Raw genomic sequence first — 25,518 nt, forward strand, 5'->3', positions numbered from 1 at the left:
GCGCCCACAGCGCCGCTGGCAGAGAGCTGTGCCGCTGGGGCCGTGACAGGCTCTGTGTTCACAGGGATGGCCGGGCGGCACCTGAGGGGGCAGCAGCAAGAGCTCCAGCTGATCTGCACTGGTGAGTGAGGGCAGCGGGCTGAGCAAGGCGGCCGGCGGGGCGAGAGCTGCCAGCCCCGCCCCGCCTGCGGAGGGCTCTGCTCCCGTGGGCAGCGCACACTGACATTTCAGGCCCACGTGTGCCATTCGTGGCCAGCAGCTTCAGCCTGATCCCCTGGCTGCTTGCTCCCCACTCCTGGCCATGCCAAGAGCCGGCTGGGATGGCCCTTGCAAGGGGGCTCTCTCCTCGCCTCCCCGCAGATGCAGCTTCTGACCGTGCCTCTGTTCCTCTCTCTTGCAGCCCTGGAACGCCTGACGGAGGACACCAGCAGTGCCCTGTCCCAGCTGGCACTGCAAACACTGCGTGTCCTCCGGGCAATACAGCGTGGGCCATACACCATCTTCCAGAGGCTGCAAGATCAGCTGCGCAGGGCACGCAGGACTCGGCCTCGCCTCTCCGGCCTCAGCTGGCTGCACTGCGGGAGCTCTGGGGAGAGCTAAACTGGGAGGCTCTCTTTGCCGGGGCAACTCGAGCCAGGGGCAATTTTCCTTTGCTTTTAGATTTTCTCTTTTCTTTTCCATTTCTTATTTATATTTTTAATTGCAAGTAGAGTATCTTTTCTTTTGTATATATTATATAAATATATGTATATATATATATTTTATGTAGTTATGTAAAAAATTAGTGTGTTATGTAGTAACATTATTTATAATCTGTTACTATATTATATTATAGTAACATATTATATATATGTTACTATATTAAGTAAAACACAGACACACACACACACATATATATATATATGTTACTTAATGCAGAATATTGTAAATAAATAAATTCGAGGATGTGTTATGATACACAGACTGCCAGGAGCTTTTCTTTGCTGCCCGGGGTCTGCAGGGCAAGAGGCAGGAAAGGGTGAACAGGGTGCTTGTGCTCAGCAGCAGAGCAGGCTGAGGCCTCCTGTGGCCCTGAAGGGGGAAAAGGCTGCTTGTGCACAGCCAGCTGCCCAGGCGTGCAGTGCCGCAGGGAAAACGGCCAGAAGCCCCTTGGCCTTTGATGCTTCCGCTGAAGCCTTTGTGCTGCCGACAGAGCGGCCGGGCAGGGGCCGGAGCTGCGGGGGATCCCTGCCAGAGCGGTGCCTGGAGATGGCCACAAGCCCCGTGCCAGGCAGGAAGCGCCAGCCGTGTCCTCCTGCCCCTGTGCTGCTGGCTGCCTTGCTGAGGGCTCCCAGGGGCCTCTGGATGGGGCTCCTCCAGAGCTGCTGTGGGGCTGCGGCGCTGCTGCCAGGCAGCTGGGCCGGCCTGGGGGCGACCCCGAGGGGCTGGGGCACTGGGAAGCCCTGAGCAATTGGCTGTCAGAGGCCACAAGCAGCTCCCTGGCAGCCGCCTTGTTCCTGCCGCACTTGACTTGCAAGGCACAGCCTGGGCACTCTGGAACTAATAGCGCATCGGTGTTGTCGGAGAGCGAAATGCAGGCAATCCTCAGAGCTTTGCTCTCGTCAGCAAAGCTTAGCATTAAAGACAGCATTTGATCTGAAACCTTGGAAAGGGCTTCCAAACCAAGCTGCTCCAAGGGAGAATGTGCATTTCTAGTTGATAGCATAGACACATGGAGGAAAGTTGAAGGCGAGGAAAGTTTAGAGTTGTAGAGTTCAAGATCTAGAAAAAAAGAAAGTAGTTCCAATGGTAAACAAGAAGTTTAGCATGCAGTGCCCTAGCTTTGCGTGTCATAACATGATTGGCTAAGGAAGCTTACTATGTAGCATGAGTCCATAAGAGGAAATCTTGCAGCATGGGGTCCAAAACATAGACATGCTTGTTGGCAGTGTTGTCTCATTGGCCAACAAATCCTTCAAAGCTCTTGTAACTACAAGTCTTGCGGCCTTGTGAGCCATGGGGCGGAGACGTCAGCCAAACTCATCCTTCCTGTCTATGTGGAAGATAAGGAAAAGAAATGGCATCATCTGAAAACTCAAGAGCTCTGCTTTCCAGCTCCTTCCAAACTCCTTGGAATCCCGCAAAGTGTGATTTAGCTACAAACAGATGACAAGGACTCTTCATGCTGGCTCTTTGACTCCAAAGCAGCTGCTTTAGAATCTTTCCCATAAGCCTGTGTAGTTATGTGGCAGAAATGGATCAATTGAAGAAACTTTGAAGGGTATTTGGGGAGAAAGCCTGCCAGCAGGGGTCCCTGCTGATTCTGAAGTGTGCCACCAGCTGCAGGCCTTTCTGGGCTAAAAATATCATCAAGTCGCTTGCACTTGCTCTTTTTGGCCTCTAAAAGCTGGGCCTACTTTCGGGGCAAATTTGGAGACCTCATCTATGGGTGGATGGAGCACCCAGGATTTTCCCAATTGCAGGTCCCCGGTGGAAAAGGGGGCTCCCCAGCAACTGCGCATCTGCAAGATGAAAAACAATTGTCTTGGTTTGAAAAGCCGGGTGTCTGCTAAGGAAGGCAGAAGCCTTCTCGGAAATGGAAAACGTAAACCCCCTCCCTTCCAATGATTATCATTTAGACATTAAAAAGCTCTCAGGGAAAGAGACGGGAATAGGAGACTGAGCCCGCAGAGCAGAGCAGCGTTTGCTGATGGCCTGAGCCCTCGCTAAAGATCCTGTCGGGCTGTCTTAGACACCCGAGGCCAGGGATTGCTCCCAGCCTGGGCCGCTTTGGTTGGGCTGGGGGCGGCCCCAGGGCAGAAGGCAGCGTCTGCAAGGGCCCTGGGTGCCACGCTGCAGAACGGTCAGCGTGGCATGGAACGGAAGCCGGTATCCAAGGGCCCTTGGTGACAGAAGCTTGCCCGGGTGCACGGAACCCGCAACGGTGCAGAAGAGGACAGAGCGGTGCCGTGAGGAGCCCCCGCACAGCGCGCTCGTTCCCTTCTGAGCCGGAGCTTTTCCGCGGCCTCGTTGCTGCGGCTGAGCTCGAGGCCAGAGCACACAACTCGCTGACCTGTGGCCTTCCGAGGCCTCAATTGTGCAGCTGCCCTCAAGGGCAGAGCGTGGGCCTTGTTGTCCCAGAGCTTTTCCTGGGCATCTCTCCTGCAAGTAGCTCCGGTCACTGACATGGAGCAGAGAGCCCCGAGAGTGCCCAAGCTGGCTTGGGTAGAGGAGGAGGAGGAGAAGGAGGAGGAAGAACGCCCTGGAGCCGCCCCAGCACATCAGACTGAAGAGGTGGTGCCATTCCATCCACCGCAGGAGGGTGAGTGGCAGAGCTGGGCCACAGGGCTGGAGCCTGCAGCCAGCTTGGCCCCATGCCATCCCATTGCCTGGGGACATGCCCAGGGACAGGATGGAAGAGGGGCCGGGCAGACAGGCTGCAATGGCCCCGCTCCTTCCCCCTGGGGCATGCCAGGGCTCTCCCTGCCTAGGGAGCACGGCTCTAGGCCGTCTTCTCCGGCCTCTCCCGCAGCCCCTCAGCTCTGGCTGCGCTCTCTCTTTGCCAGATGCAGCCGTGGAGCGCACGCAAGAGCAGCAATCCAGCCTTGGCCGCTTCCGCAGAACAGCGCAGGTACCTGCAGCCACCCCCAGCTGGGCTGGGCCTGCTGTCCCTGCTCAGCCGAGCACAGTGTGTGGAGCAGTCCATGCAACAGGCCCGGCTTCTTGCCCTTCTCCTACAGCTCGTTCTGGCCTTCGTCCAGAGCATTCGGCAGGGAGAGACCAACAGCACGGGCACTGGGCTCAGAGCTCACTCAGAGCTCCTCAAACTTGAGACCAGTGCCGCCCTGCTGGATTTGCTGGTGGACAGGGGTGTTTGCAGGCCAGAGCAAGTAAGCAGCCTGTGGCCAGGCTTCAACTCCCCCGTGAGTCACGTGGCTTCCCAAGCCACGCCTGCTGGTCCCTGGCAGCCTTTGAGGCCACGGCAGTGCGCTGGGAAGGGACGCACTTCTCTGGGGACGCTGGGGACATGGCTCCCTCTGGCAGCTTTCCGAGTCTCCCCGTGCCTTCTCCAGGTGCCCGCCATGGTGAGCTACATTCACCGATGGCTCGTGGCCAACGCTTCTGCCGAGCACAGGCTGGACAAGACCCTGCTCAATCTCACCAGAGCACACCCGGATGACGTGGCCGTGACGCTCCTGCGTGTGGCCCCGTCCTGTGACAGGTATGGGGCCCACCTGCCCAGAGGGCTCAGGCTTCCCCGCCCATCACCCTGTACAGCCAGTGCCAGCTGTCTGAGCAACAGAGAGTTCCAGGGCCCTCTGGCTGCTGCCTTTCTCAGCCCTGGCATGCCAGCCCCCGAGCCTGCTGCCATGCTCCCTTGCTGCCCCTCAGGGCGCTGTCCCCACAGGGCCGGGCTGCCTGGCTGCTGCTGGCCAGGGGGCCAGCGGGCAGAGGCAGAGCCGGCGCTCAGCCCGGGCCCCTAGCCATGCCCAGGCCACGGTGCTGTGCCTGAGACCTGCCCTGAGACGGAGCTCTAACCCCGCAGAGCTGCCCTCGCCATGTGGAAAACCATCATGTGCTCGTCCAGGACTGCGGAGCCAGTGCTGCTGAACCTCCTGCATGTGCTGGGCAGCTGGCCAGAGCGCAGCACGTGCACCTCGGATGGGGACGAAACGGCTGTCTTTGCCCTGGCTGTGAGTTCCTGCAAGTGGCCTTTGCTGGCCCCAAGGCCGCCTCTGCAGCAGCTCTCCTATGCTCTTCCCCCACTGCATCTCCCTGCCTCAGGCGCTGGCCTGAGACTTGGCCCAGGGGCAGCTTCAGGCCCACCAGGCCCCGTGCTCCCCCTGCGTCTCTCCGGGCCTCTCCCTGCCAAGCTCGGGCCCTGCCACACGGACGCCTGGGCACTGAGCGCCGTCTCGGGGGGGGCTTTTTCCTTCGCAGGCCACCCTGGTGACGTGGAAGATCCTGCAGGAACCCCGCGTGCCACGGGTAGTGACGGTCTATTTCCCCCGCCTGTTTGTGCACCTGCTCTTCCAGGTGTTCTTCAGCACAGAAGAGGTGCCAGAGAAGGTGCATACCTTCTGGAAGGATTGCCAGGAAGAGCACGGCCTTGCCACCAGCCCCAACAGGTGCTCCACCCCAGTCGCCCTATCCCTGCCGCGTGGCCTGCCAAGGAGCCAGTGAGTGCCAGCGTGACCTGGGCTTTGCTCTGCACACAGGTTTGCAGTGCAGACCCTGAAGTGCCTGCTCTGCCTTCTCCAGTGTGAGCACGTGGTGCTGTCAATGGAAGGCAAGCGTGGCTGGGACGCGCTGCTCTGCGTTGATAGCCACCACTATGCCGTGACGCTGCTGGCCGGGTGAGACCCCCCTTGTCCCCATTGCTCCCGGCATTTGTGCCCTGTGCCCGGGCTGTCGCACAGGGTCCCCGCGGCTGTGGGCCAAAGGGACGAGGGAGAGCCAAGCAGACTGGCAAAGGCCTGCAAAGGAGGGTGCCCAGGAGCAGCCACATGCATGTCCAAGGGCCCAGGTCCCCCGGCAGGGTGCTGGGGAAAGACAAGAACTGTGTGACTCAGTGCTGGCAGAGGCTTCTCCCCCTGGCTCAGGGTCTTAGTGCCATTTTCCGCCTTCCAGGGAGATGCGCCACGCATCCAGGCACTTGTCTAAGTGCATCTTATGCTGCCTCCTTGAGATGCTCGGCACAGGGATGCCCTACTGGGATTTCCCTGCCCTGGCATTCCTTGCGGAGGTGAGCCTGAAGGCCAGCACTACCTGGCTGAGCTGCCTGCCAGCTCTCTGCCCTCTGGTGGCCGCAGCCGCCCGGGACGGTGCCCGCGCCCTGTGCTGCTGCCTGGGCCCAGGCCTGTGCGGCTCCGGGCTCCTGCCGGCCGGCTCCCCCGTCACTGCCCTGTGCCTTTCAGGTCCTCGAGTGCCTGGACTTGAGGGAATGCAGGGACAGCGTCATGGACGTCTTGTCATGGCACCTGCGGAGGGAGCGCGCAGACATTGGCAGCCAGCTTCTCAGGGTCCTCCTCCCGCAAAGGGACGCTTCCCCGCTGGTGAGAAGAAGGGGGCAGCGGCTGAAGCCGTGCAGGCAGCGCGGGGCCGGGCAACGCAGTGGCTTGGCCTCGCCTGGGCTTCGGGCGCTGGGGCAGCTGCTCCCAGCCAGCTCTCCTGCCTCCCGCTTCAGTGCCCCAGCACTTGGCCACAGGCCTTTGGCCTCTGGGCCCCGCCGCACGGCAGCAGGGTGGCCTTTCACAAACTTGCCTTCCGCACAGGCCGAAAGAATGTGGAGCCTGACCGAAAGGCTGGCCGAGCTCCCGCGGCTCAGGATCACCACCGTTCTACTGGGCTATCTCTTCCTGGACAACGGTGCCCGCATACCCAGCCCCATCGCCCTGCAGCTGGCAAAGGTGATCCTGCCGCTCTTTGACAACGTAAGGCTCTGCGCCCCCAGCCACGGCCACTGGCTGCTGCCCGCACACTTGGTGCCCTGTGCAGATGCAGGCCTGCGCCAATGTGGGCCAGAAGCGGCCCATGCTGAGCTCTTCTTTCCTTCCTCTTCTACAGGCTGATAGCCAGGTGCAGCAGCTCTCCATGACTGTCTTTCAACGCTTGATGTCTGCTGTAGAAGAAGAAGGAAAAGAGCCCCTGATGACACAAGTGTGGCAGAGCCTGCTCCCACTGTTCTTCCGCTGCCATGATGAGAATCAGCATGTGGCAGAGGTGAGCACTCGTGGGCTGCTCCTCTTCTCCTGGCAGGGGTCTCGGCCGCCTCCTGCCCTGCGCCTGCTGGCCCGCTGCCTCCTCCAGGCCATGGCACAGGGACGCGGGTCCCGTGGCCTGGGCTGCGGGGCCATCTCCGCGTCTCTGCTGCTCTCCAGGCTTCTCGGGAAACGCTGCTTGGTGCGGTGAAGTTCCTGAAAAGGAAGGATCTCGAGAGAGCTGCAAAGAAAGAGAAACTCTCCAAGTTTGCCGAGATCCTGGTAAGGACGGCCTGCAAGGCCCAGCCCCAGCCTGGAGAAGGCCCCCGAGGGCGGTGCTCAGCGTGCGGGCCGGGCGGCTGTGCCCCTGCCCGCTGCTGCACGCAGAGGCCACGCGGGCTCTTCTCCAGGCTCCCGTGGGCCTGAGCCGGGCGCCCATGGAGCCCCGGCCCGGCGGGCCTGCGGGGCGGGGCCGGCACCGCGGCTCCCCGGGCAGCAGCCGGCCCTCTGCCGCCTCCCCTCGGGAGCCCGGCGCCAGCGGCTGCTGGCCGCGCCTCAGGGCTGCGCGGGCAGGGGAGGCCGGGGCTGGGCGCAGGCAGCGCCCGGCCGAGGGGCTGAGCCCGCGCCAAGCCTTCCCTCCCGCCGCTCTCTCCAGCTGGCAGAGGACAGGAGCAGAGCGGCCGAGCACCTGCGCCGGGCCCTGCGCTACCTGGAGAGCCCACAGGAGCCCCTGCGAGAGGCGGCCATCAGGTTCATGGGTGAGCCACGAGGCCGGGCTCCCTCCCCGGCCCGCCGCAGCTCGGCCCCAGCCCCGCCTGCCGGCCCGGCAGCACCAGCCGCGCCCGGCGCCGTGAAGCCCCGCCTGGCCTCGGCGCCGCTGCCGCCCTCTGGCAGCCGTGCCCTTGGGCGGCAGCGTGCGGCAAGGGCCCGGCCTGAGCTTTCCCTGGCCAGCAGGCCGTGTGGCCACAGCGCCCACAGCGCCGCTGGCAGGGAGCTGTGCCGCTGGGGCCGTGACAGGCTCTGTGTTCACAGGGATGGCCGGGCGGCACCTGAGGGGGCAGCAGCAAGAGCTCCAGCTGATCTGCACTGGTGAGTGAGGGCAGCGGGCTGAGCAAGGCGACCGGCCCGGCGGCGGGGCGAGAGCCGCCAGCCCCGCCCCGCCTGCGGAGGGCTCTGCTCCCGTGGGCAGCGCACACTGACATTTCAGGCCCACGTGTGCCATTCGTGGCCAGCAGCTTCAGCCTGATCCCCTGGCTGCCTGCTCCCCACTCCTGGCCATGCCAAGAGCCGGCTGGGATGGCCCTTGCAAGGGGGCTCTCTCCACGCCTCCCCGCAGATGCAGCTTCTGACCGTGCCTCTGTTCCTCTCTCTTGCAGCCCTGGAACGCCTGACGGAGGACACCAGCAGTGCCCTGTCCCAGCTGGCACTGCAAACACTGCGTGTCCTCCGGGCAATACAGCGTGGGCCATACACCATCTTCCAGAGGCTGCAAGATCAGCTGCGCAGGGCACGCAGGACTCGGCCTCGCCTCTCCGGCCTCAGCTGGCTGCACTGCGGGAGCTCTGGGGAGAGCTAAACTGGGAGGCTCTCTTTGCCGGGGCAACCCGAGCCAGGGGCAATTTTCCTTTTCTTTTAGATTTTCTCTTTTCTTTTCCATTTCTTATTTATATTTTTAATTGCAAGTAGAGTATCTTTTGTTTTGTATATATTATATAAATATATATATATTTTTTTTATGTAGTTATGTAAAAAAATAGTGTGTTATGTAGTAACATTATTTATAATCTGTTACTATATTATAGTAACACATTATATATATGTTACTATATTAAGTAAAACACAGACACACACACACACACACATATATATATATATATATATGTTACTTAATGCAGATTATTGTAAATAAATAAATTCGAGGATGTGTTATGATACACAGACTGCCAGGAGCTTTTCTTTGCTGCCCGGGGTCTGCAGGGCAAGAGGCAGGAAAGGGTGAACAGGGTGCTTGTGCTCAGCAGCAGAGCAGGCTGAGGGCTCCTGTGGCCCTGAAGGGGGAAAAGGCTGCTTGTGCACAGCCAGCTGCCCAGGCGTGCAGTGCCGCAGGGAAAACGGCCAGAAGCCCCTTGGCCTTTGGTGCTTCCGCTGAAGCCTTTGTGCTGCCGACAGAGCGGCCGGGCAGGGGCCGGAGCTGCAGAGATCCCTGCCAGAGCGGTGCCTGGAGATGGCCACAAGCCCCGTGCCAGGCAGGAAGCGCCAGCCGTGTCCTCCTGCCCCTGTGCTGCTGGCTGCCTTGCTGAGGGCTCCCAGGGGCCTCTGGATGGGGCTCCTCCAGAGCTGCTGTGGGGCTGCGGCGCTGCTGCCAGGCAGCTGGGCCGGCCTGGGGGCGACCCCGAGGGGCTGGGGCACTGGGAAGCCCTGAGCAATTGGCTGTCAGAGGCCACAAGCAGCTCCCTGGCAGCCGCCTTGTTCCTGCCGCACTTGACTTGCAAGGCACAGCCTGGGCACTCTGGAACTAATAGCGCATCAGTGTTGTCGGAGAGCGAAATGCAGGCAATCCTCAGAGCTTTGCTCTCGTCAGCAAAGCTTAGCATTAAAGACAGCATTTGATCTGAAACCTTGGAAAGGGCTTCCAAACCAAGCTGCTCCAAGGGAGAATGTGCATTTCTAGTTGATAGCATAGACACATGGAGGAAAGTTGAAGGCGAGGAAAGTTTAGAGTTGTAGAGTTCAAGATCTAGAAAAAATGAAAGTAGTTCCAATGGTAAACAAGAAGTTTAGCATGCAGTGCCCTAGCTTTGCGTGTCATAACATGATTGGCTAAGGAAGCTTACTATGTAGCATGAGTCCATAAGAGGAAATCTTGCAGCATGGGGTCCAAAACATAGACATGCTTGTTGGCAGTGTTGTCTCATTGGCCAACAAATCCTTCAAAGCTCTTGTAACTACAAGTCTTGCGGCCTTGTGAGCCATGGGGCGGAGACGTCAGCCAAACTCATCCTTCCTGTCTATGTGGAAGATAAGGAAAAGAAATGGCATCATCTGAAAACTCAAGAGCTCTGCTTTCCAGCTCCTTCCAAACTCCTTGGAATCCCGCAAAGTGTGATTTAGCTACAAACAGATGACAAGGACTCTTCATGCTGGCTCTTTGACTCCAAAGCAGCTGCTTTAGAATCTTTCCCATAAGCCTGTGTAGTTATGTGGCAGAAATGGATCAATTGAAGAAACTTTGAAGGGTATTTGGGGAGAAAGCCTGCCAGCAGGGGTCCCTGCTGATTCTGAAGTGTGCCACCAGCTGCAGGCCTTTCTGGGCTAAAAATATCATCAAGTCGCTTGCACTTGCTCTTTTTGGCCTCTTAAAGCTGGGCTCACTTTCGGGGCAAATTTGGAGACCTCATCTATGGGTGGATGGAGCACCCAGGATTTTCCCAATTGCAGGTCCCCGGTGGAAAAGGGGGCTCCCCAGCAACTGCGCATCTGCAAGATGAAAAACAATTGTCTTGGTTTGAAAAGCCGGGTGTCAGCTAAGGAAGGCAGAAGCCTTCTCGGAAATGGAAAACGTAAACCCCCTCCCTTCCAATGATTATCATTTAGACATTAAAAAGCTCTCAGGGAAAGAGACGGGAATAGGACTGAGCCTGCAGAGCAGAGCAGCATTTGCTGATGGCCTGAGCCCTCGCTAAAGATCCTGTCGGGCTGTCTTAGACACCCGAGGCCAGGGATTGCTCCCAGCCTGGGCCGCTTTGGTTGGGCTGGGGGCGGCCCCAGGGCAGAAGGCAGCGTCTGCAAGGGCCCTGGGTGCCACGCTGCAGAACGGTCAGCGTGGCATGGAACGGAAGCCGGTATCCAAGGGCCCTTGGTGACAGAAGCTTGCCCGGGTGCACGGAACCCGCAACGGTGCAGAAGGGGACAGAGCGGTGCCGTGAGGAGCCCCCGCACAGCGCGCTCGTTCCCTTCTGAGCCGGAGCTTTTCCGCGGCCTCGTTGCTGCGGCTGAGCTCGAGGCCAGAGCACACAACTCGCTGACCCGTGGCCTTCCGAGGCCTCAATTGTGCAGCTGCCCTCAAGGGCAGAGCGTGGGCCTTGGTGTCCCGGAGCTTTTCCAGGGCATCTCTCCTGCAAGTAGCTCCGGTCACTGACATGGAGCAGAGAGCCCCGAGAGTGCCCAAGCTGGCTTGGGTAGAGGAGGAGGAGGAGGAGGAGGAAGAACGCCCTGGAGCCGCCCCAGCACAGCAGACTGAAGAGGTGGTGCCATTCCATCCACCGCAGGAGGGTGAGTGGCAGAGCTGGGCCACAGGGCTGGAGCCTGCAGCCAGCTTGGCCCCATGCCATCCCATTGCCTGGGGACATGCCCAGGGACAGGATGGAAGAGGGGCCGGGCAGACAGGCTGCAATGGCCCCGCTCCTTCCCCCTGGGGCATGCCAGGGCTCTCCCTCTCGCCTGGGGAGCACGGCTCTAGGCCGTCTTCTCCGGCCTCTCCCGCAGCCCCTCAGCTCTGGCTGCGCTCTCTCTTTGCCAGATGCAGCCGTGGAGCGCACGCAAGAGCAGCAATCCAGCCTTGGCCGCTTCCGCAGAACAGCGCAGGTACCTGCAGCCACCCCCAGCTGGGCTGGGCCTGCTGTCCCTGCTCAGCCGAGCACCGTGTGTGGAGCAGTCCATGCAACAGGCCCGGCTTCTTGCCCTTCTCCTACAGCTCGTTCTGGCCTTCGTCCAGAGCATTCGGCAGGGAGAGACCAACAGCACGGGCACTGGGCTCAGAGCTCACTCAGAGCTCCTCAAACTTGAGACCAGTGCCGCCCTGCTGGATTTGCTGGTGGACAGGGGTGTTTGCAGGCCAGAGCAAGTAAGCAGCCTGTGGCCAGGCTTCAACTCCCCCGTGAGTCACGTGGCTTCCCAAGCCACGCCTGCTGGTCCCTGGCAGCCTTTGAGGCCACGGCAGTGCGCTGGGAAGGGAAGCACTTCTCTGGGGACGCTGGGGACATGGCTCCCTCTGGCAGCTTTCCGAGTCTCCCCGTGCCTTCTCCAGGTGCCCGCCATGGTGAGCTACATTCACCGATGGCTCGTGGCCAACGCTTCTGCCGAGCACAGGCTGGACAAGACCCTGCTCAATCTCACCAGAGCACACCCGGATGACGTGGCCGTGACGCTCCTGCGTGTGGCCCCGTCCTGTGACAGGTATGGGGCCCACCTGCCCAGAGGGCTCAGGCTTCCCCGCCCATCACCCTGTACAGCCAGTGCCAGCTGTCTGAGCAACAGAGAGTTCCAGGGCCCTCTGGCTGCTGCCTTTCTCAGCCCTGGCATGCCAGCCCCCGAGCCTGCTGCCATGCTCCCTTGCTGCCCCTCAGGGCGCTGTCCCCACAGGGCCGGGCTGCCTGGCTGCTGCTGGCCAGGGGGCCAGCGGGCAGAGGCAGAGCCGGCGCTCAGCCCGGGCCCCTAGCCATGCCCAGGCCACGGTGCTGTGCCTGAGACCTGCCCTGAGACGGAGCTCTAACCCCGCAGAGCTGCCCTCGCCATGTGGAAAACCATCATGTGCTCGTCCAGGACTGCGGAGCCAGTGCTGCTGAACCTCCTGCATGTGCTGGGCAGCTGGCCAGAGCGCAGCACGTGCACCTCGGATGGGGACGAAACGGCTGTCTTTGCCCTGGCTGTGAGTTCCTGCAAGTGGCCTTTGCTGGCCCCAAGGCCGCCTCTGCAGCAGCTCTCCTATGCTCTTCCCCCACTGCATCTCCCTGCCTCAGGCGCTGGCCTGAGACTTGGCCCAGGGGCAGCTTCAGGCCCACCAGGCCCCGTGCTCCCCCTGCGTCTCTCCGGGCCTCTCCCTGCCAAGCTCGGGCCCTGCCACACGGACGCCTGGGCACTGAGCGCCGTCTCGGGGGGGGCTTTTTCCTTCGCAGGCCACCCTGGTGACGTGGAAGATCCTGCAGGAACCCCGCGTGCCACGGGTAGTGACGGTCTATTTCCCCCGCCTGTTTGTGCACCTGCTCTTCCAGGTGTTCTTCAGCACAGAAGAGGTGCCAGAGAAGGTGCATACCTTCTGGAAGGATTGCCAGGAAGAGCACGGCCTTGCCACCAGCCCCAACAGGTGCTCCACCCCAGTCGCCCTATCCCTGCCGTGTGGCCTGCCAAGGAGCCAGTGAGTGCCAGCGTGACCTGGGCTTTGCTCTGCACACAGGTTTGCAGTGCAGACCCTGAAGTGCCTGCTCTGCCTTCTCCAGTGTGAGCACGTGGTGCTGTCAATGGAAGGCAAGCGTGGCTGGGACGCGCTGCTCTGCGTTGATAGCCACCACTATGCCGTGACGCTGCTGGCCGGGTGAGACCCCCCTTGTCCCCATTGCTCCCGGCATTTGTGCCCTGTGCCCGGGCTGTCGCACAGGGTCCCCGCGGCTGTGGGCCAAAGGGACGAGGGAGAGCCAAGCAGACTGGCAAAGGCCTGCAAAGGAGGGTGCCCAGGAGCAGCCACATGCATGTCCAAGGGCCCAGGTCCCCCGGCAGGGTGCTGGGGAAAGACAAGAACTGTGTGACTCAGTGCTGGCAGAGGCTTCTCCCCCTGGCTCAGGGTCTTAGTGCCATTTTCCGCCTTCCAGGGAGATGCGCCACGCATCCAGGCACTTGTCTAAGTGCATCTTATGCTGCCTCCTTGAGATGCTCGGCACAGGGATGCCCTACTGGGATTTCCCTGCCCTGGCATTCCTTGCGGAGGTGAGCCTGAAGGCCAGCACTACCTGGCTGAGCTGCCTGCCAGCTCTCTGCCCTCTGGTGGCCGCAGCCGCCCGGGACGGTGCCCGCGCCCTGTGCTGCTGCCTGGGCCCAGGCCTGTGCGGCTCCGGGCTCCTGCCGGCCGGCTCCCCCGTCACTGCCCTGTGCCTTTCAGGTCCTCGAGTGCCTGGACTTGAGGGAATGCAGGGACAGCGTCATGGACGTCTTGTCATGGCACCTGCGGAGGGAGCACGCAGACATTGGCAGCCAGCTTCTCAGGGTCCTCCTCCCGCAAAGGGACGCTTCCCCGCTGGTGAGAAGAAGGGGGCAGCGGCTGAAGCCGTGCAGGCAGCGCGGGGCCGGGCAACGCAGTGGCTTGGCCTCGCCTGGGCTTCGGGCGCTGGGGCAGCTGCTCCCAGCCAGCTCTCCTGCCTCCCGCTTCAGTGCCCCAGCACTTGGCCACAGGCCTTTGGCCTCTGGGCCCCGCCGCACGGCAGCAGGGTGGCCTTTCACAAACTTGCCTTCCGCACAGGCCGAAAGAATGTGGAGCCTGACCGAAAGGCTGGCCGAGCTCCCGCGGCTCAGGATCACCACCGTTCTACTGGGCTATCTCTTCCTGGACAACGGTGCCCGCATACCCAGCCCCATCGCCCTGCAGCTGGCAAAGGTGATCCTGCCGCTCTTTGACAACGTAAGGCTCTGCGCCCCCAGCCACGGCCACTGGCTGCTGCCCGCACACTTGGTGCCCTGTGCAGATGCAGGCCTGCGCCAATGTGGGCCAGAAGCGGCCCATGCTGAGCTCTTCTTTCCTTCCTCTTCTACAGGCTGATAGCCAGGTGCAGCAGCTCTCCATGACTGTCTTTCAACGCTTGATGTCTGCTGTAGAAGAAGAAGGAAAAGAGCCCCTGATGACACAAGTGTGGCAGAGCCTGCTCCCACTGTTCTTCCGCTGCCATGATGAGAATCAGCATGTGGCAGAGGTGAGCACTCGTGGGCTGCTCCTCTTCTCCTGGCAGGGGTCTCGGCCGCCTCCTGCCCTGCGCCTGCTGGCCCGCTGCCTCCTCCAGGCCATGGCACAGGGACGCGGGTCCCGTGGCCTGGGCTGCGGGGCCATCTCCGCGTCTCTGCTGCTCTCCAGGCTTCTCGGGAAACGCTGCTTGGTGCGGTGAAGTTCCTGAAAAGGAAGGATCTCGAGAGAGCTGCAAAGAAAGAGAAACTCTCCAAGTTTGCCGAGATCCTGGTAAGGACGGCCTGCAAGGCCCAGCCCCAGCCTGGAGAAGGCCCCCGAGGGCGGTGCTCAGCGTGCGGGCCGGGCGGCTGTGCCCCTGCCCGCTGCTGCACGCAGAGGCCACGCGGGCTCTTCTCCAGGCTCCCGTGGGCCTGAGCCGGGCGCCCATGGAGCCCCGGCCCGGCGGGCCTGCGGGGCGGGGCCGGCACCGCGGCTCCCCGGGCAGCAGCCGGCCCTCTGCCGCCTCCCCTCGGGAGCCCGGCGCCAGCGGCTGCTGGCCGCGCCTCACGGCTGCGCGGGCAGGGGAGGCCGGGGCTGGGCGCAGGCAGCGCCCGGCCGAGGGGCTGAGCCCGCGCCAAGCCTTCCCTCCCGCCGCTCTCTCCAGCTGGCAGAGGACAGGAGCAGAGCGGCCGAGCACCTGCGCCGGGCCCTGCGCTACCTGGAGAGCCCACAGGAGCCCCTGCGAGAGGCGGCCATCAGGTTCATGGGTGAGCCACGAGGCCGGGCTCCCTCCCCGGCCCGCCGCAGCTCGGCCCCAGCCCCGCCTGCCGGCCCGGCAGCACCAGCCGCACCCGGCGCCGTGAAGCCCCGCCTGGCCTCGGCGCCGCTGCCGCCCTCTGGCAGCCGTGCCCTTGGGCGGCAGCGTGCGGCAAGGGCCCGGCCTGAGCTTTCCCTGGCCAGCAGGCCGTGTGGCCACAGCGCCCACAGCGCCGCTGGCAGGGAGCTGTGCCGCTGGGGCCGTGACAGGCTCTGTGTTCACAGGGATGGCCGGGCGGCACCTGAGGGGGCAGCAGCAAGAGCTCCAGCTGATCTGCACTGGTGAGTGAGGGCAGCGGGCTGAGCAAGGCGACCGGCCCGGCGGCGGGGCGAGAGCCGCCAGCCCCGCCCCGCCTGCGGAGGGCTCTGCTCCCGTGGGCAGCGCACACTGACATTTCAGGCCCACGTGTGCCATTCGTGGCCAGCAGCTTCAGCCTGATCCCCTGGCTGCCTGCTCCCCACTCCTGGCCATGCCAAGAGCCGGCTGGGATGGCCCTTGCAAGGGGGCTCTCTCCACGCCTCCCCGCAGATGCAGCTTCTGACCGTGCCTCTGTTCCTCTCTCTTGCAGCCCTGGAACGCCTGACGGAGGACACCAGCAGTGCCCTGTCCCAGCTGGCACTGCAAACACTGCGTGTCCTCCGGGCAATACAGCGTGGGCCATACACCATCTTCCAGAGGCTGCAAGATCAGCTGCGCAGGGCACGCAGGACTCGGCCTCGCCTCTCCGGCCTCAGCTGGCTGCACTGCGGGAGCTCTGGGGAGAGCTAAACTGGGAGGCTCTCTTTGCCGGGGCAACCCGAGCCAGGGGCAATTTTCCTTTTCTTTTAGATTTTCTCTTTTCTTTTCCATTTCTTATTTATATTTTTAATTGCAAGTAGAGTATCTTTTGTTTTGTATATATTATATAAATATATATATATTTTTTTTATGTAGTTATGTAAAAAAATAGTGTGTTATGTAGTAACATTATTTATAATCTGTTACTATATTATAGTAACACATTATATATATGTTACTATATTAAGTAAAACACAGACACACACACACACACACATATATATATATATATATATGTTACTTAATGCAGATTATTGTAAATAAATAAATTCGAGGATGTGTTATGATACACAGACTGCCAGGAGCTTTTCTTTGCTGCCCGGGGTCTGCAGGGCAAGAGGCAGGAAAGGGTGAACAGGGTGCTTGTGCTCAGCAGCAGAGCAGGCTGAGGGCTCCTGTGGCCCTGAAGGGGGAAAAGGCTGCTTGTGCACAGCCAGCTGCCCAGGCGTGCAGTGCCGCAGGGAAAACGGCCAGAAGCCCCTTGGCCTTTGGTGCTTCCGCTGAAGCCTTTGTGCTGCCGACAGAGCGGCCGGGCAGGGGCCGGAGCTGCGGGGATCCCTGCCAGAGCGGTGCCTGGAGATGGCCACAAGCCCCGTGCCAGGCAGGAAGCGCCAGCCGTGTCCTCCTGCCCCTGTGCTGCTGGCTGCCTTGCTGAGGGCTCCCAGGGGCCTCTGGATGGGGCTCCTCCAGAGCTGCTGTGGGGCTGCGGCGCTGCTGCCAGGCAGCTGGGCCGGCCTGGGGGCGACCCCAAGGGGCTGGGGCACTGGGAAGCCCTGAGCAATTGGCTGTCAGAGGCCACAAGCAGCTCCCTGGCAGCCGCCTTGTTCCTGCCGCACTTGACTTGCAAGGCACAGCCTGGGCACTCTGGAACTAATAGCGCATCGGTGTTGTCGGAGAGCGAAATGCAGGCAATCCTCAGAGCTTTGCTCTCGTCAGCAAAGCTTAGCATTAAAGACAGCATTTGATCTGAAACCTTGGAAAGGGCTTCCAAACCAAGCTGCTCCAAGGGAGAATGTGCATTTCTAGTTGATAGCATAGACACATGGAGGAAAGTTGAAGGCGAGGAAAGTTTAGAGTTGTAGAGTTCAAGATCTAGAAAAAAAGAAAGTAGTTCCAATGGTAAACAAGAAGTTTAGCATGCAGTGCCCTAGCTTTGCGTGTCATAACATGATTGGCTAAGGAAGCTTACTATGTAGCATGAGTCCATAAGAGGAAATCTTGCAGCATGGGGTCCAAAACATAGACATGCTTGTTGGCAGTGTTGTCTCATTGGCCAACAAATCCTTCAAAGCTCTTGTAACTACAAGTCTTGCGGCCTTGTGAGCCATGGGGCGGAGACGTCAGCCAAACTCATCCTTCCTGTCTATGTGGAAGATAAGGAAAAGAAATGGCATCATCTGAAAACTCAAGAGCTCTGCTTTCCAGCTCCTTCCAAACTCCTTGGAATCCCGCAAAGTGTGATTTAGCTACAAACAGATGACAAGGACTCTTCATGCTGGCTCTTTGACTCCAAAGCAGCTGCTTTAGAATCTTTCCCATAAGCCTGTGTAGTTATGTGGCAGAAATGGATCAATTGAAGAAACTTTGAAGGGTATTTGGGGAGAAAGCCTGCCAGCAGGGGTCCCTGCTGATTCTGAAGTGTGCCACCAGCTGCAGGCCTTTCTGGGCTAAAAATATCATCAAGTCGCTTGCACTTGCTCTTTTTGGCCTCTTAAAGCTGGGCTCACTTTCGGGGCAAATTTGGAGACCTCATCTATGGGTGGATGGAGCACCCAGGATTTTCCCAATTGCAGGTCCCCGGTGGAAAAGGGGGCTCCCCAGCAACTGCGCATCTGCAAGATGAAAAACAATTGTCTTGGTTTGAAAAGCCGGGTGTCAGCTAAGGAAGGCAGAAGCCTTCTCGGAAATGGAAAACGTAAACCCCCTCCCTTCCAATGATTATCATTTAGACATTAAAAAGCTCTCAGGGAAAGAGACGGGAATAGGACTGAGCCTGCAGAGCAGAGCAGCATTTGCTGATGGCCTGAGCCCTCGCTAAAGATCCTGTCGGGCTGTCTTAGACACCCGAGGCCAGGGATTGCTCCCAGCCTGGGCCGCTTTGGTTGGGCTGGGGGCGGCCCCAGGGCAGAAGGCAGCGTCTGCAAGGGCCCTGGGTGCCACGCTGCAGAACGGTCAGCGTGGCATGGAACGGAAGCCGGTATCCAAGGGCCCTTGGTGACAGAAGCTTGCCCGGGTGCACGGAACCCGCAACGGTGCAGAAGGGGACAGAGCGGTGCCGTGAGGAGCCCCCGCACAGCGCGCTCGTTCCCTTCTGAGCCGGAGCTTTTCCGCGGCCTCGTTGCTGCGGCTGAGCTCGAGGCCAGAGCACACAACTCGCTGACCCGTGGCCTTCCGAGGCCTCAATTGTGCAGCTGCCCTCAAGGGCAGAGCGTGGGCCTTGGTGTCCCGGAGCTTTTCCAGGGCATCTCTCCTGCAAGTAGCTCCGGTCACTGACATGGAGCAGAGAGCCCCGAGAGTGCCCAAGCTGGCTTGGGTAGAGGAGGAGGAGGAGGAGGAGGAAGAACGCCCTGGAGCCGCCCCAGCACAGCAGACTGAAGAGGTGGTGCCATTCCATCCACCGCAGGAGGGTGAGTGGCAGAGCTGGGCCACAGGGCTGGAGCCTGCAGCCAGCTTGGCCCCATGCCATCCCATTGCCTGGGGACATGCCCAGGGACAGGATGGAAGAGGGGCCGGGCAGACAGGCTGCAATGGCCCCGCTCCTTCCCCCTGGGGCATGCCAGGGCTCTCCCTCTCGCCTGGGGAGCACGGCTCTAGGCCGTCTTCTCCGGCCTCTCCCGCAGCCCCTCAGCTCTGGCTGCGCTCTCTCTTTGCCAGATGCAGCCGTGGAGCGCACGCAAGAGCAGCAATCCAGCCTTGGCCGCTTCCGCAGAACAGCGCAGGTACCTGCAGCCACCCCCAGCTGGGCTGGGCCTGCTGTCCCTGCTCAGCCGAGCACCGTGTGTGGAGCAGTCCATGCAACAGGCCCGGCTTCTTGCCCTTCTCCTACAGCTCGTTCTGGCCTTCGTCCAGAGCATTCGGCAGGGAGAGACCAACAGCACGGGCACTGGGCTCAGAGCTCACTCAGAGCTCCTCAAACTTGAGACCAGTGCCGCCCTGCTGGATTTGCTGGTGGACAGGGGTGTTTGCAGGCCAGAGCAAGTAAGCAGCCTGTGGCCAGGCTTCAACTCCCCCGTGAGTCACGTGGCTTCCCAAGCCACGCCTGCTGGTCCCTGGCAGCCTTTGAGGCCACGGCAGTGCGCTGGGAAGGGAAGCACTTCTCTGGGGACGCTGGGGACATGGCTCCCTCTGGCAGCTTTCCGAGTCTCCCCGTGCCTTCTCCAGGTGCCCGCCATGGTGAGCTACATTCACCGATGGCTCGTGGCCAACGCTTCTGCCGAGCACAGGCTGGACAAGACCCTGCTCAATCTCACCAGAGCACACCCGGATGACGTGGCCGTGACGCTCCTGCGTGTGGCCCCGTCCTGTGACAGGTATGGGGCCCACCTGCCCAGAGGGCTCAGGCTTCCCCGCCCATCACCCTGTACAGCCAGTGCCAGCTGTCTGAGCAACAGAGAGTTCCAGGGCCCTCTGGCTGCTGCCTTTCTCAGCCCTGGCATGCCAGCCCCCGAGCCTGCTGCCATGCTCCCTTGCTGCCCCTCAGGGCGCTGTCCCCACAGGGCCGGGCTGCCTGGCTGCTGCTGGCCAGGGGGCCAGCGGGCAGAGGCAGAGCCGGCGCTCAGCCCGGGCCCCTAGCCATGCCCAGGCCACGGTGCTGTGCCTGAGACCTGCCCTGAGACGGAGCTCTAACCCCGCAGAGCTGCCCTCGCCATGTGGAAAACCATCATGTGCTCGTCCAGGACTGCGGAGCCAGTGCTGCTGAACCTCCTGCATGTGCTGGGCAGCTGGCCAGAGCGCAGCACGTGCACCTCGGATGGGGACGAAACGGCTGTCTTTGCCCTGGCTGTGAGTTCCTGCAAGTGGCCTTTGCTGGCCCCAAGGCCGCCTCTGCAGCAGCTCTCCTATGCTCTTCCCCCACTGCATCTCCCTGCCTCAGGCGCTGGCCTGAGACTTGGCCCAGGGGCAGCTTCAGGCCCACCAGGCCCCGTGCTCCCCCTGCGTCTCTCCGGGCCTCTCCCTGCCAAGCTCGGGCCCTGCCACACGGACGCCTGGGCACTGAGCGCCGTCTCGGGGGGGGCTTTTTCCTTCGCAGGCCACCCTGGTGACGTGGAAGATCCTGCAGGAACCCCGCGTGCCACGGGTAGTGACGGTCTATTTCCCCCGCCTGTTTGTGCACCTGCTCTTCCAGGTGTTCTTCAGCACAGAAGAGGTGCCAGAGAAGGTGCATACCTTCTGGAAGGATTGCCAGGAAGAGCACGGCCTTGCCACCAGCCCCAACAGGTGCTCCACCCCAGTCGCCCTATCCCTGCCGTGTGGCCTGCCAAGGAGCCAGTGAGTGCCAGCGTGACCTGGGCTTTGCTCTGCACACAGGTTTGCAGTGCAGACCCTGAAGTGCCTGCTCTGCCTTCTCCAGTGTGAGCACGTGGTGCTGTCAATGGAAGGCAAGCGTGGCTGGGACGCGCTGCTCTGCGTTGATAGCCACCACTATGCCGTGGCGCTGCTGGCCGGGTGAGACCCCCCTTGTCCCCATTGCTCCCGGCATTTGTGCCCTGTGCCCGGGCTGTCGCACAGGGTCCCCGCGGCTGTGGGCCAAAGGGACGAGGGAGAGCCAAGCAGACTGGCAAAGGCCTGCAAAGGAGGGTGCCCAGGAGCAGCCACATGCATGTCCAAGGGCCCAGGTCCCCCGGCAGGGTGCTGGGGAAAGACAAGAACTGTGTGACTCAGTGCTGGCAGAGGCTTCTCCCCCTGGCTCAGGGTCTTAGTGCCATTTTCCGCCTTCCAGGGAGATGTGCCACGCATCCAGGCACTTGTCTAAGTGCATCTTATGCTGCCTCCTTGAGATGCTCGGCACAGGGATGCCCTACTGGGATTTCCCTGCCCTGGCATTCCTTGCGGAGGTGAGCCTGAAGGCCAGCACTACCTGGCTGAGCTGCCTGCCAGCTCTCTGCCCTCTGGTGGCCGCAGCCGCCCGGGACGGTGCCCGCGCCCTGTGCTGCTGCCTGGGCCCAGGCCTGTGCGGCTCCGGGCTCCTGCCGGCCGGCTCCCCCGTCACTGCCCTGTGCCTTTCAGGTCCTCGAGTGCCTGGACTTGAGGGAATGCAGGGACAGCGTCATGGACGTCTTGTCATGGCACCTGCGGAGGGAGCGCGCAGACATTGGCAGCCAGCTTCTCAGGGTCCTCCTCCCGCAAAGGGACGCTTCCCCGCTGGTGAGAAGAAGGGGGCAGCGGCTGAAGCCGTGCAGGCAGCGCGGGGCCGGGCAACGCAGTGGCTTGGCCTCGCCTGGGCTTCGGGCGCTGGGGCAGCTGCTCCCAGCCAGCTCTCCTGCCTCCCGCTTCAGTGCCCCAGCACTTGGCCACAGGCCTTTGGCCTCTGGGCCCCGCCGCACGGCAGCAGGGTGGCCTTTCACAAACTTGCCTTCCGCACAGGCCGAAAGAATGTGGAGCCTGACCGAAAGGCTGGCCGAGCTCCCGCGGCTCAGGATCACCACCGTTCTACTGGGCTATCTCTTCCTGGACAACGGTGCCCGCATACCCAGCCCCATCGCCCTGCAGCTGGCAAAGGTGATCCTGCCGCTCTTTGACAACGTAAGGCTCTGCGCCCCCAGCCACGGCCACTGGCTGCTGCCCGCACACTTGGTGCCCTGTGCAGATGCAGGCCTGCGCCAATGTGGGCCAGAAGCGGCCCATGCTGAGCTCTTCTTTCCTTCCTCTTCTACAGGCTGATAGCCAGGTGCAGCAGCTCTCCATGACTGTCTTTCAACGCTTGATGTCTGCTGTAGAAGAAGAAGGAAAAGAGCCCCTGATGACACAAGTGTGGCAGAGCCTGCTCCCACTGTTCTTCCGCTGCCATGATGAGAATCAGCATGTGGCAGAGGTGAGCACTCGTGGGCTGCTCCTCTTCTCCTGGCAGGGGTCTCGGCCGCCTCCTGCCCTGCGCCTGCTGGCCCGCTGCCTCCTCCAGGCCATGGCACAGGGACGCGGGTCCCGTGGCCTGGGCTGCGGGGCCATCTCCGCGTCTCTGCTGCTCTCCAGGCTTCTCGGGAAACGCTGCTTGGTGCGGTGAAGTTCCTGAAAAGGAAGGATCTCGAGAGAGCTGCAAAGAAAGAGAAACTCTCCAAGTTTGCCGAGATCCTGGTAAGGACGGCCTGCAAGGCCCAGCCCCAGCCTGGAGAAGGCCCCCGAGGGCGGTGCTCAGCGTGCGGGCCGGGCGGCTGTGCCCCTGCCCGCTGCTGCACGCAGAGGCCACGCGGGCTCTTCTCCAGGCTCCCGTGGGCCTGAGCCGGGCGCCCATGGAGCCCCGGCCCGGCGGGCCTGCGGGGCGGGGCCGGCACCGCGGCTCCCCGGGCAGCAGCCGGCCCTCTGCCGCCTCCCCTCGGGAGCCCGGCGCCAGCGGCTGCTGGCCGCGCCTCAGGGCTGCGCAGGCAGGGGAGGCCGGGGCTGGGCGCAGGCAGCGCCCGGCCGAGGGGCTGAGCCCGCGCCAAGCCTTCCCTCCCGCCGCTCTCTCCAGCTGGCAGAGGACAGGAGCAGAGCGGCCGAGCACCTGCGCCGGGCCCTGCGCTACCTGGAGAGCCCACAGGAGCCCCTGCGAGAGGCGGCCATCAGGTTCATGGGTGAGCCACGAGGCCGGGCTCCCTCCCCGGCCCGCCGCAGCTCGGCCCCAGCCCCGCCTGCCGGCCCGGCAGCACCAGCCGCACCCGGCGCCGTGAAGCCCCGCCTGGCCTCGGCGCCGCTGCCGCCCTCTGGCAGCCGTGCCCTTGGGCGGCAGCGTGCGGCAAGGGCCCGGCCTGAGCTTTCCCGGGCCAGCAGGCCGTGTGGCCACAGCGCCCACAGCGCCGCTGGCAGGGAGCTGTGCCGCTGGGGCCGTGACAGGCTCTGTGTTCACAGGGATGGCCGGGCGGCACCTGAGGGGGCAGCAGCAAGAGCTCCAGCTGATCTGCACTGGTGAGTGAGGGCAGCGGGCTGAGCAAGGCGACCGGCCCGGCGGCGGGGCGAGAGCCGCCAGCCCCGCCCCGCCTGCGGAGGGCTCTGCTCCCGTGGGCAGCGCACACTGACATTTCAGGCCCACGTGTGCCATTCGTGGCCAGCAGCTTCAGCCTGATCCCCTGGCTGCCTGCTCCCCACTCCTGGCCATGCCAAGAGCCGGCTGGGATGGCCCTTGCAAGGGGGCTCTCTCCACGCCTCCCCGCAGATGCAGCTTCTGACCGTGCCTCTGTTCCTCTCTCTTGCAGCCCTGGAACGCCTGACGGAGGACACCAGCAGTGCCCTGTCCCAGCTGGCACTGCAAACACTGCGTGTCCTCCGGGCAATACAGCGTGGGCCATACACCATCTTCCAGAGGCTGCAAGATCAGCTGCGCAGGGCACGCAGGACTCGGCCTCGCCTCTCCGGCCTCAGCTGGCTGCACTGCGGGAGCTCTGGGGAGAGCTAAACTGGGAGGCTCTCTTTGCCGGGGCAACCCGAGCCAGGGGCAATTTTCCTTTTCTTTTAGATTTTCTCTTTTCTTTTCCATTTCTTATTTATATTTTTAATTGCAAGTAGAGTATCTTTTGTTTTGTATATATTATATAAATATATATATTTTTTTTTATGTAGTTATGTAAAAAAATAGTGTGTTATGTAGTAACATTATTTATAATCTGTTACTATATTATATTATAGTAACACATTATATATATGTTACTATATTAAGTAAAACACAGACACACACACACACACACATATATATATATATATATATGTTACTTAATGCAGATTATTGTAAATAAATAAATTCGAGGATGTGTTATGATACACAGACTGCCAGGAGCTTTTCTTTGCTGCCCGGGGTCTGCAGGGCAAGAGGCAGGAAAGGGTGAACAGGGTGCTTGTGCTCAGCAGCAGAGCAGGCTGAGGGCTCCTGTGGCCCTGAAGGGGGAAAAGGCTGCTTGTGCACAGCCAGCTGCCCAGGCGTGCAGTGCCGCAGGGAAAACGGCCAGAAGCCCCTTGGCCTTTGGTGCTTCCGCTGAAGCCTTTGTGCTGCCGACAGAGCGGCCGGGCAGGGGCCGGAGCTGCGGGGATCCCTGCCAGAGCGGTGCCTGGAGATGGCCACAAGCCCCGTGCCAGGCAGGAAGCGCCAGCCGTGTCCTCCTGCCCCTGTGCTGCTGGCTGCCTTGCTGAGGGCTCCCAGGGGCCTCTGGATGGGGCTCCTCCAGAGCTGCTGTGGGGCTGCGGCGCTGCTGCCAGGCAGCTGGGCCGGCCTGGGGGCGACCCCAAGGGGCTGGGGCACTGGGAAGCCCTGAGCAATTGGCTGTCAGAGGCCACAAGCAGCTCCCTGGCAGCCGCCTTGTTCCTGCCGCACTTGACTTGCAAGGCACAGCCTGGGCACTCTGGAACTAATAGCGCATCGGTGTTGTCGGAGAGCGAAATGCAGGCAATCCTCAGAGCTTTGCTCTCGTCAGCAAAGCTTAGCATTAAAGACAGCATTTGATCTGAAACCTTGGAAAGGGCTTCCAAACCAAGCTGCTCCAAGGGAGAATGTGCATTTCTAGTTGATAGCATAGACACATGGAGGAAAGTTGAAGGCGAGGAAAGTTTAGAGTTGTAGAGTTCAAGATCTAGAAAAAATGAAAGTAGTTCCAATGGTAAACAAGAAGTTTAGCATGCAGTGCCCTAGCTTTGCGTGTCATAACATGATTGGCTAAGGAAGCTTACTATGTAGCATGAGTCCATAAGAGGAAATCTTGCAGCATGGGGTCCAAAACATAGACATGCTTGTTGGCAGTGTTGTCTCATTGGCCAACAAATCCTTCAAAGCTCTTGTAACTACAAGTCTTGCGGCCTTGTGAGCCATGGGGCGGAGACGTCAGCCAAACTCATCCTTCCTGTCTATGTGGAAGATAAGGAAAAGAAATGGCATCATCTGAAAACTCAAGAGCTCTGCTTTCCAGCTCCTTCCAAACTCCTTGGAATCCCGCAAAGTGTGATTTAGCTACAAACAGATGACAAGGACTCTTCATGCTGGCTCTTTGACTCCAAAGCAGCTGCTTTAGAATCTTTCCCATAAGCCTGTGTAGTTATGTGGCAGAAATGGATCAATTGAAGAAACTTTGAAGGGTATTTGGGGAGAAAGCCTGCCAGCAGGGGTCCCTGCTGATTCTGAAGTGTGCCACCAGCTGCAGGCCTTTCTGGGCTAAAAATATCATCAAGTCGCTTGCACTTGCTCTTTTTGGCCTCTTAAAGCTGGGCTCACTTTCGGGGCAAATTTGGAGACCTCATCTATGGGTGGATGGAGCACCCAGGATTTTCCCAATTGCAGGTCCCCGGTGGAAAAGGGGGCTCCCCAGCAACTGCGCATCTGCAAGATGAAAAACAATTGTCTTGGTTTGAAAAGCCGGGTGTCAGCT

The 25,518-nt window shown here is 61.1% G+C and overlaps 3 protein-coding genes across 3 annotated transcripts; all 3 read left to right on the forward strand.

Moving 5' to 3' along the window:
- Positions 1 to 6,263: 6,263 nt before the first annotated feature.
- Positions 6,264 to 8,409, forward strand: LOC311158180 (uncharacterized protein; the record flags this gene model as incomplete). The annotated part of the gene is made up of 4 exons (XM_084213431.1): positions 6,264 to 6,348; positions 7,208 to 7,438; positions 7,713 to 7,769; positions 8,057 to 8,409. The coding sequence occupies 4 exons, from the start codon at positions 6,264 to 6,266 to the stop codon at positions 8,254 to 8,256; spliced, it is 573 nt and encodes a 190-aa protein (XP_084069557.1). The 3' UTR covers positions 8,257 to 8,409.
- A 5,508-nt stretch (positions 8,410 to 13,917) lies between these two features.
- Positions 13,918 to 16,063, forward strand: LOC311158182 (uncharacterized protein; the record flags this gene model as incomplete). Its single annotated transcript, XM_084213434.1, has 4 exons — positions 13,918 to 14,002; positions 14,862 to 15,092; positions 15,367 to 15,423; positions 15,711 to 16,063. 4 exons carry the CDS (start codon positions 13,918 to 13,920, stop codon positions 15,908 to 15,910), a joined length of 573 nt encoding a protein of 190 aa, XP_084069560.1. The 3' UTR covers positions 15,911 to 16,063.
- Positions 16,064 to 21,571: 5,508 nt separating this feature from the next.
- LOC311158183 (uncharacterized protein) lies at positions 21,572 to 23,828 on the forward strand (the record flags this gene model as incomplete). Its single annotated transcript, XM_084213435.1, has 4 exons — positions 21,572 to 21,656; positions 22,516 to 22,746; positions 23,021 to 23,077; positions 23,365 to 23,828. The coding sequence occupies 4 exons, from the start codon at positions 21,572 to 21,574 to the stop codon at positions 23,562 to 23,564; spliced, it is 573 nt and encodes a 190-aa protein (XP_084069561.1). The 3' UTR covers positions 23,565 to 23,828.
- Positions 23,829 to 25,518: the final 1,690 nt, after the last annotated feature.

The sequence above is a fragment of the Fringilla coelebs genome, assembly GCF_963513975.1.
Source record: "Fringilla coelebs genome assembly, chromosome: 12".
Lineage (NCBI taxonomy): Eukaryota > Metazoa > Chordata > Aves > Passeriformes > Fringillidae > Fringilla > Fringilla coelebs.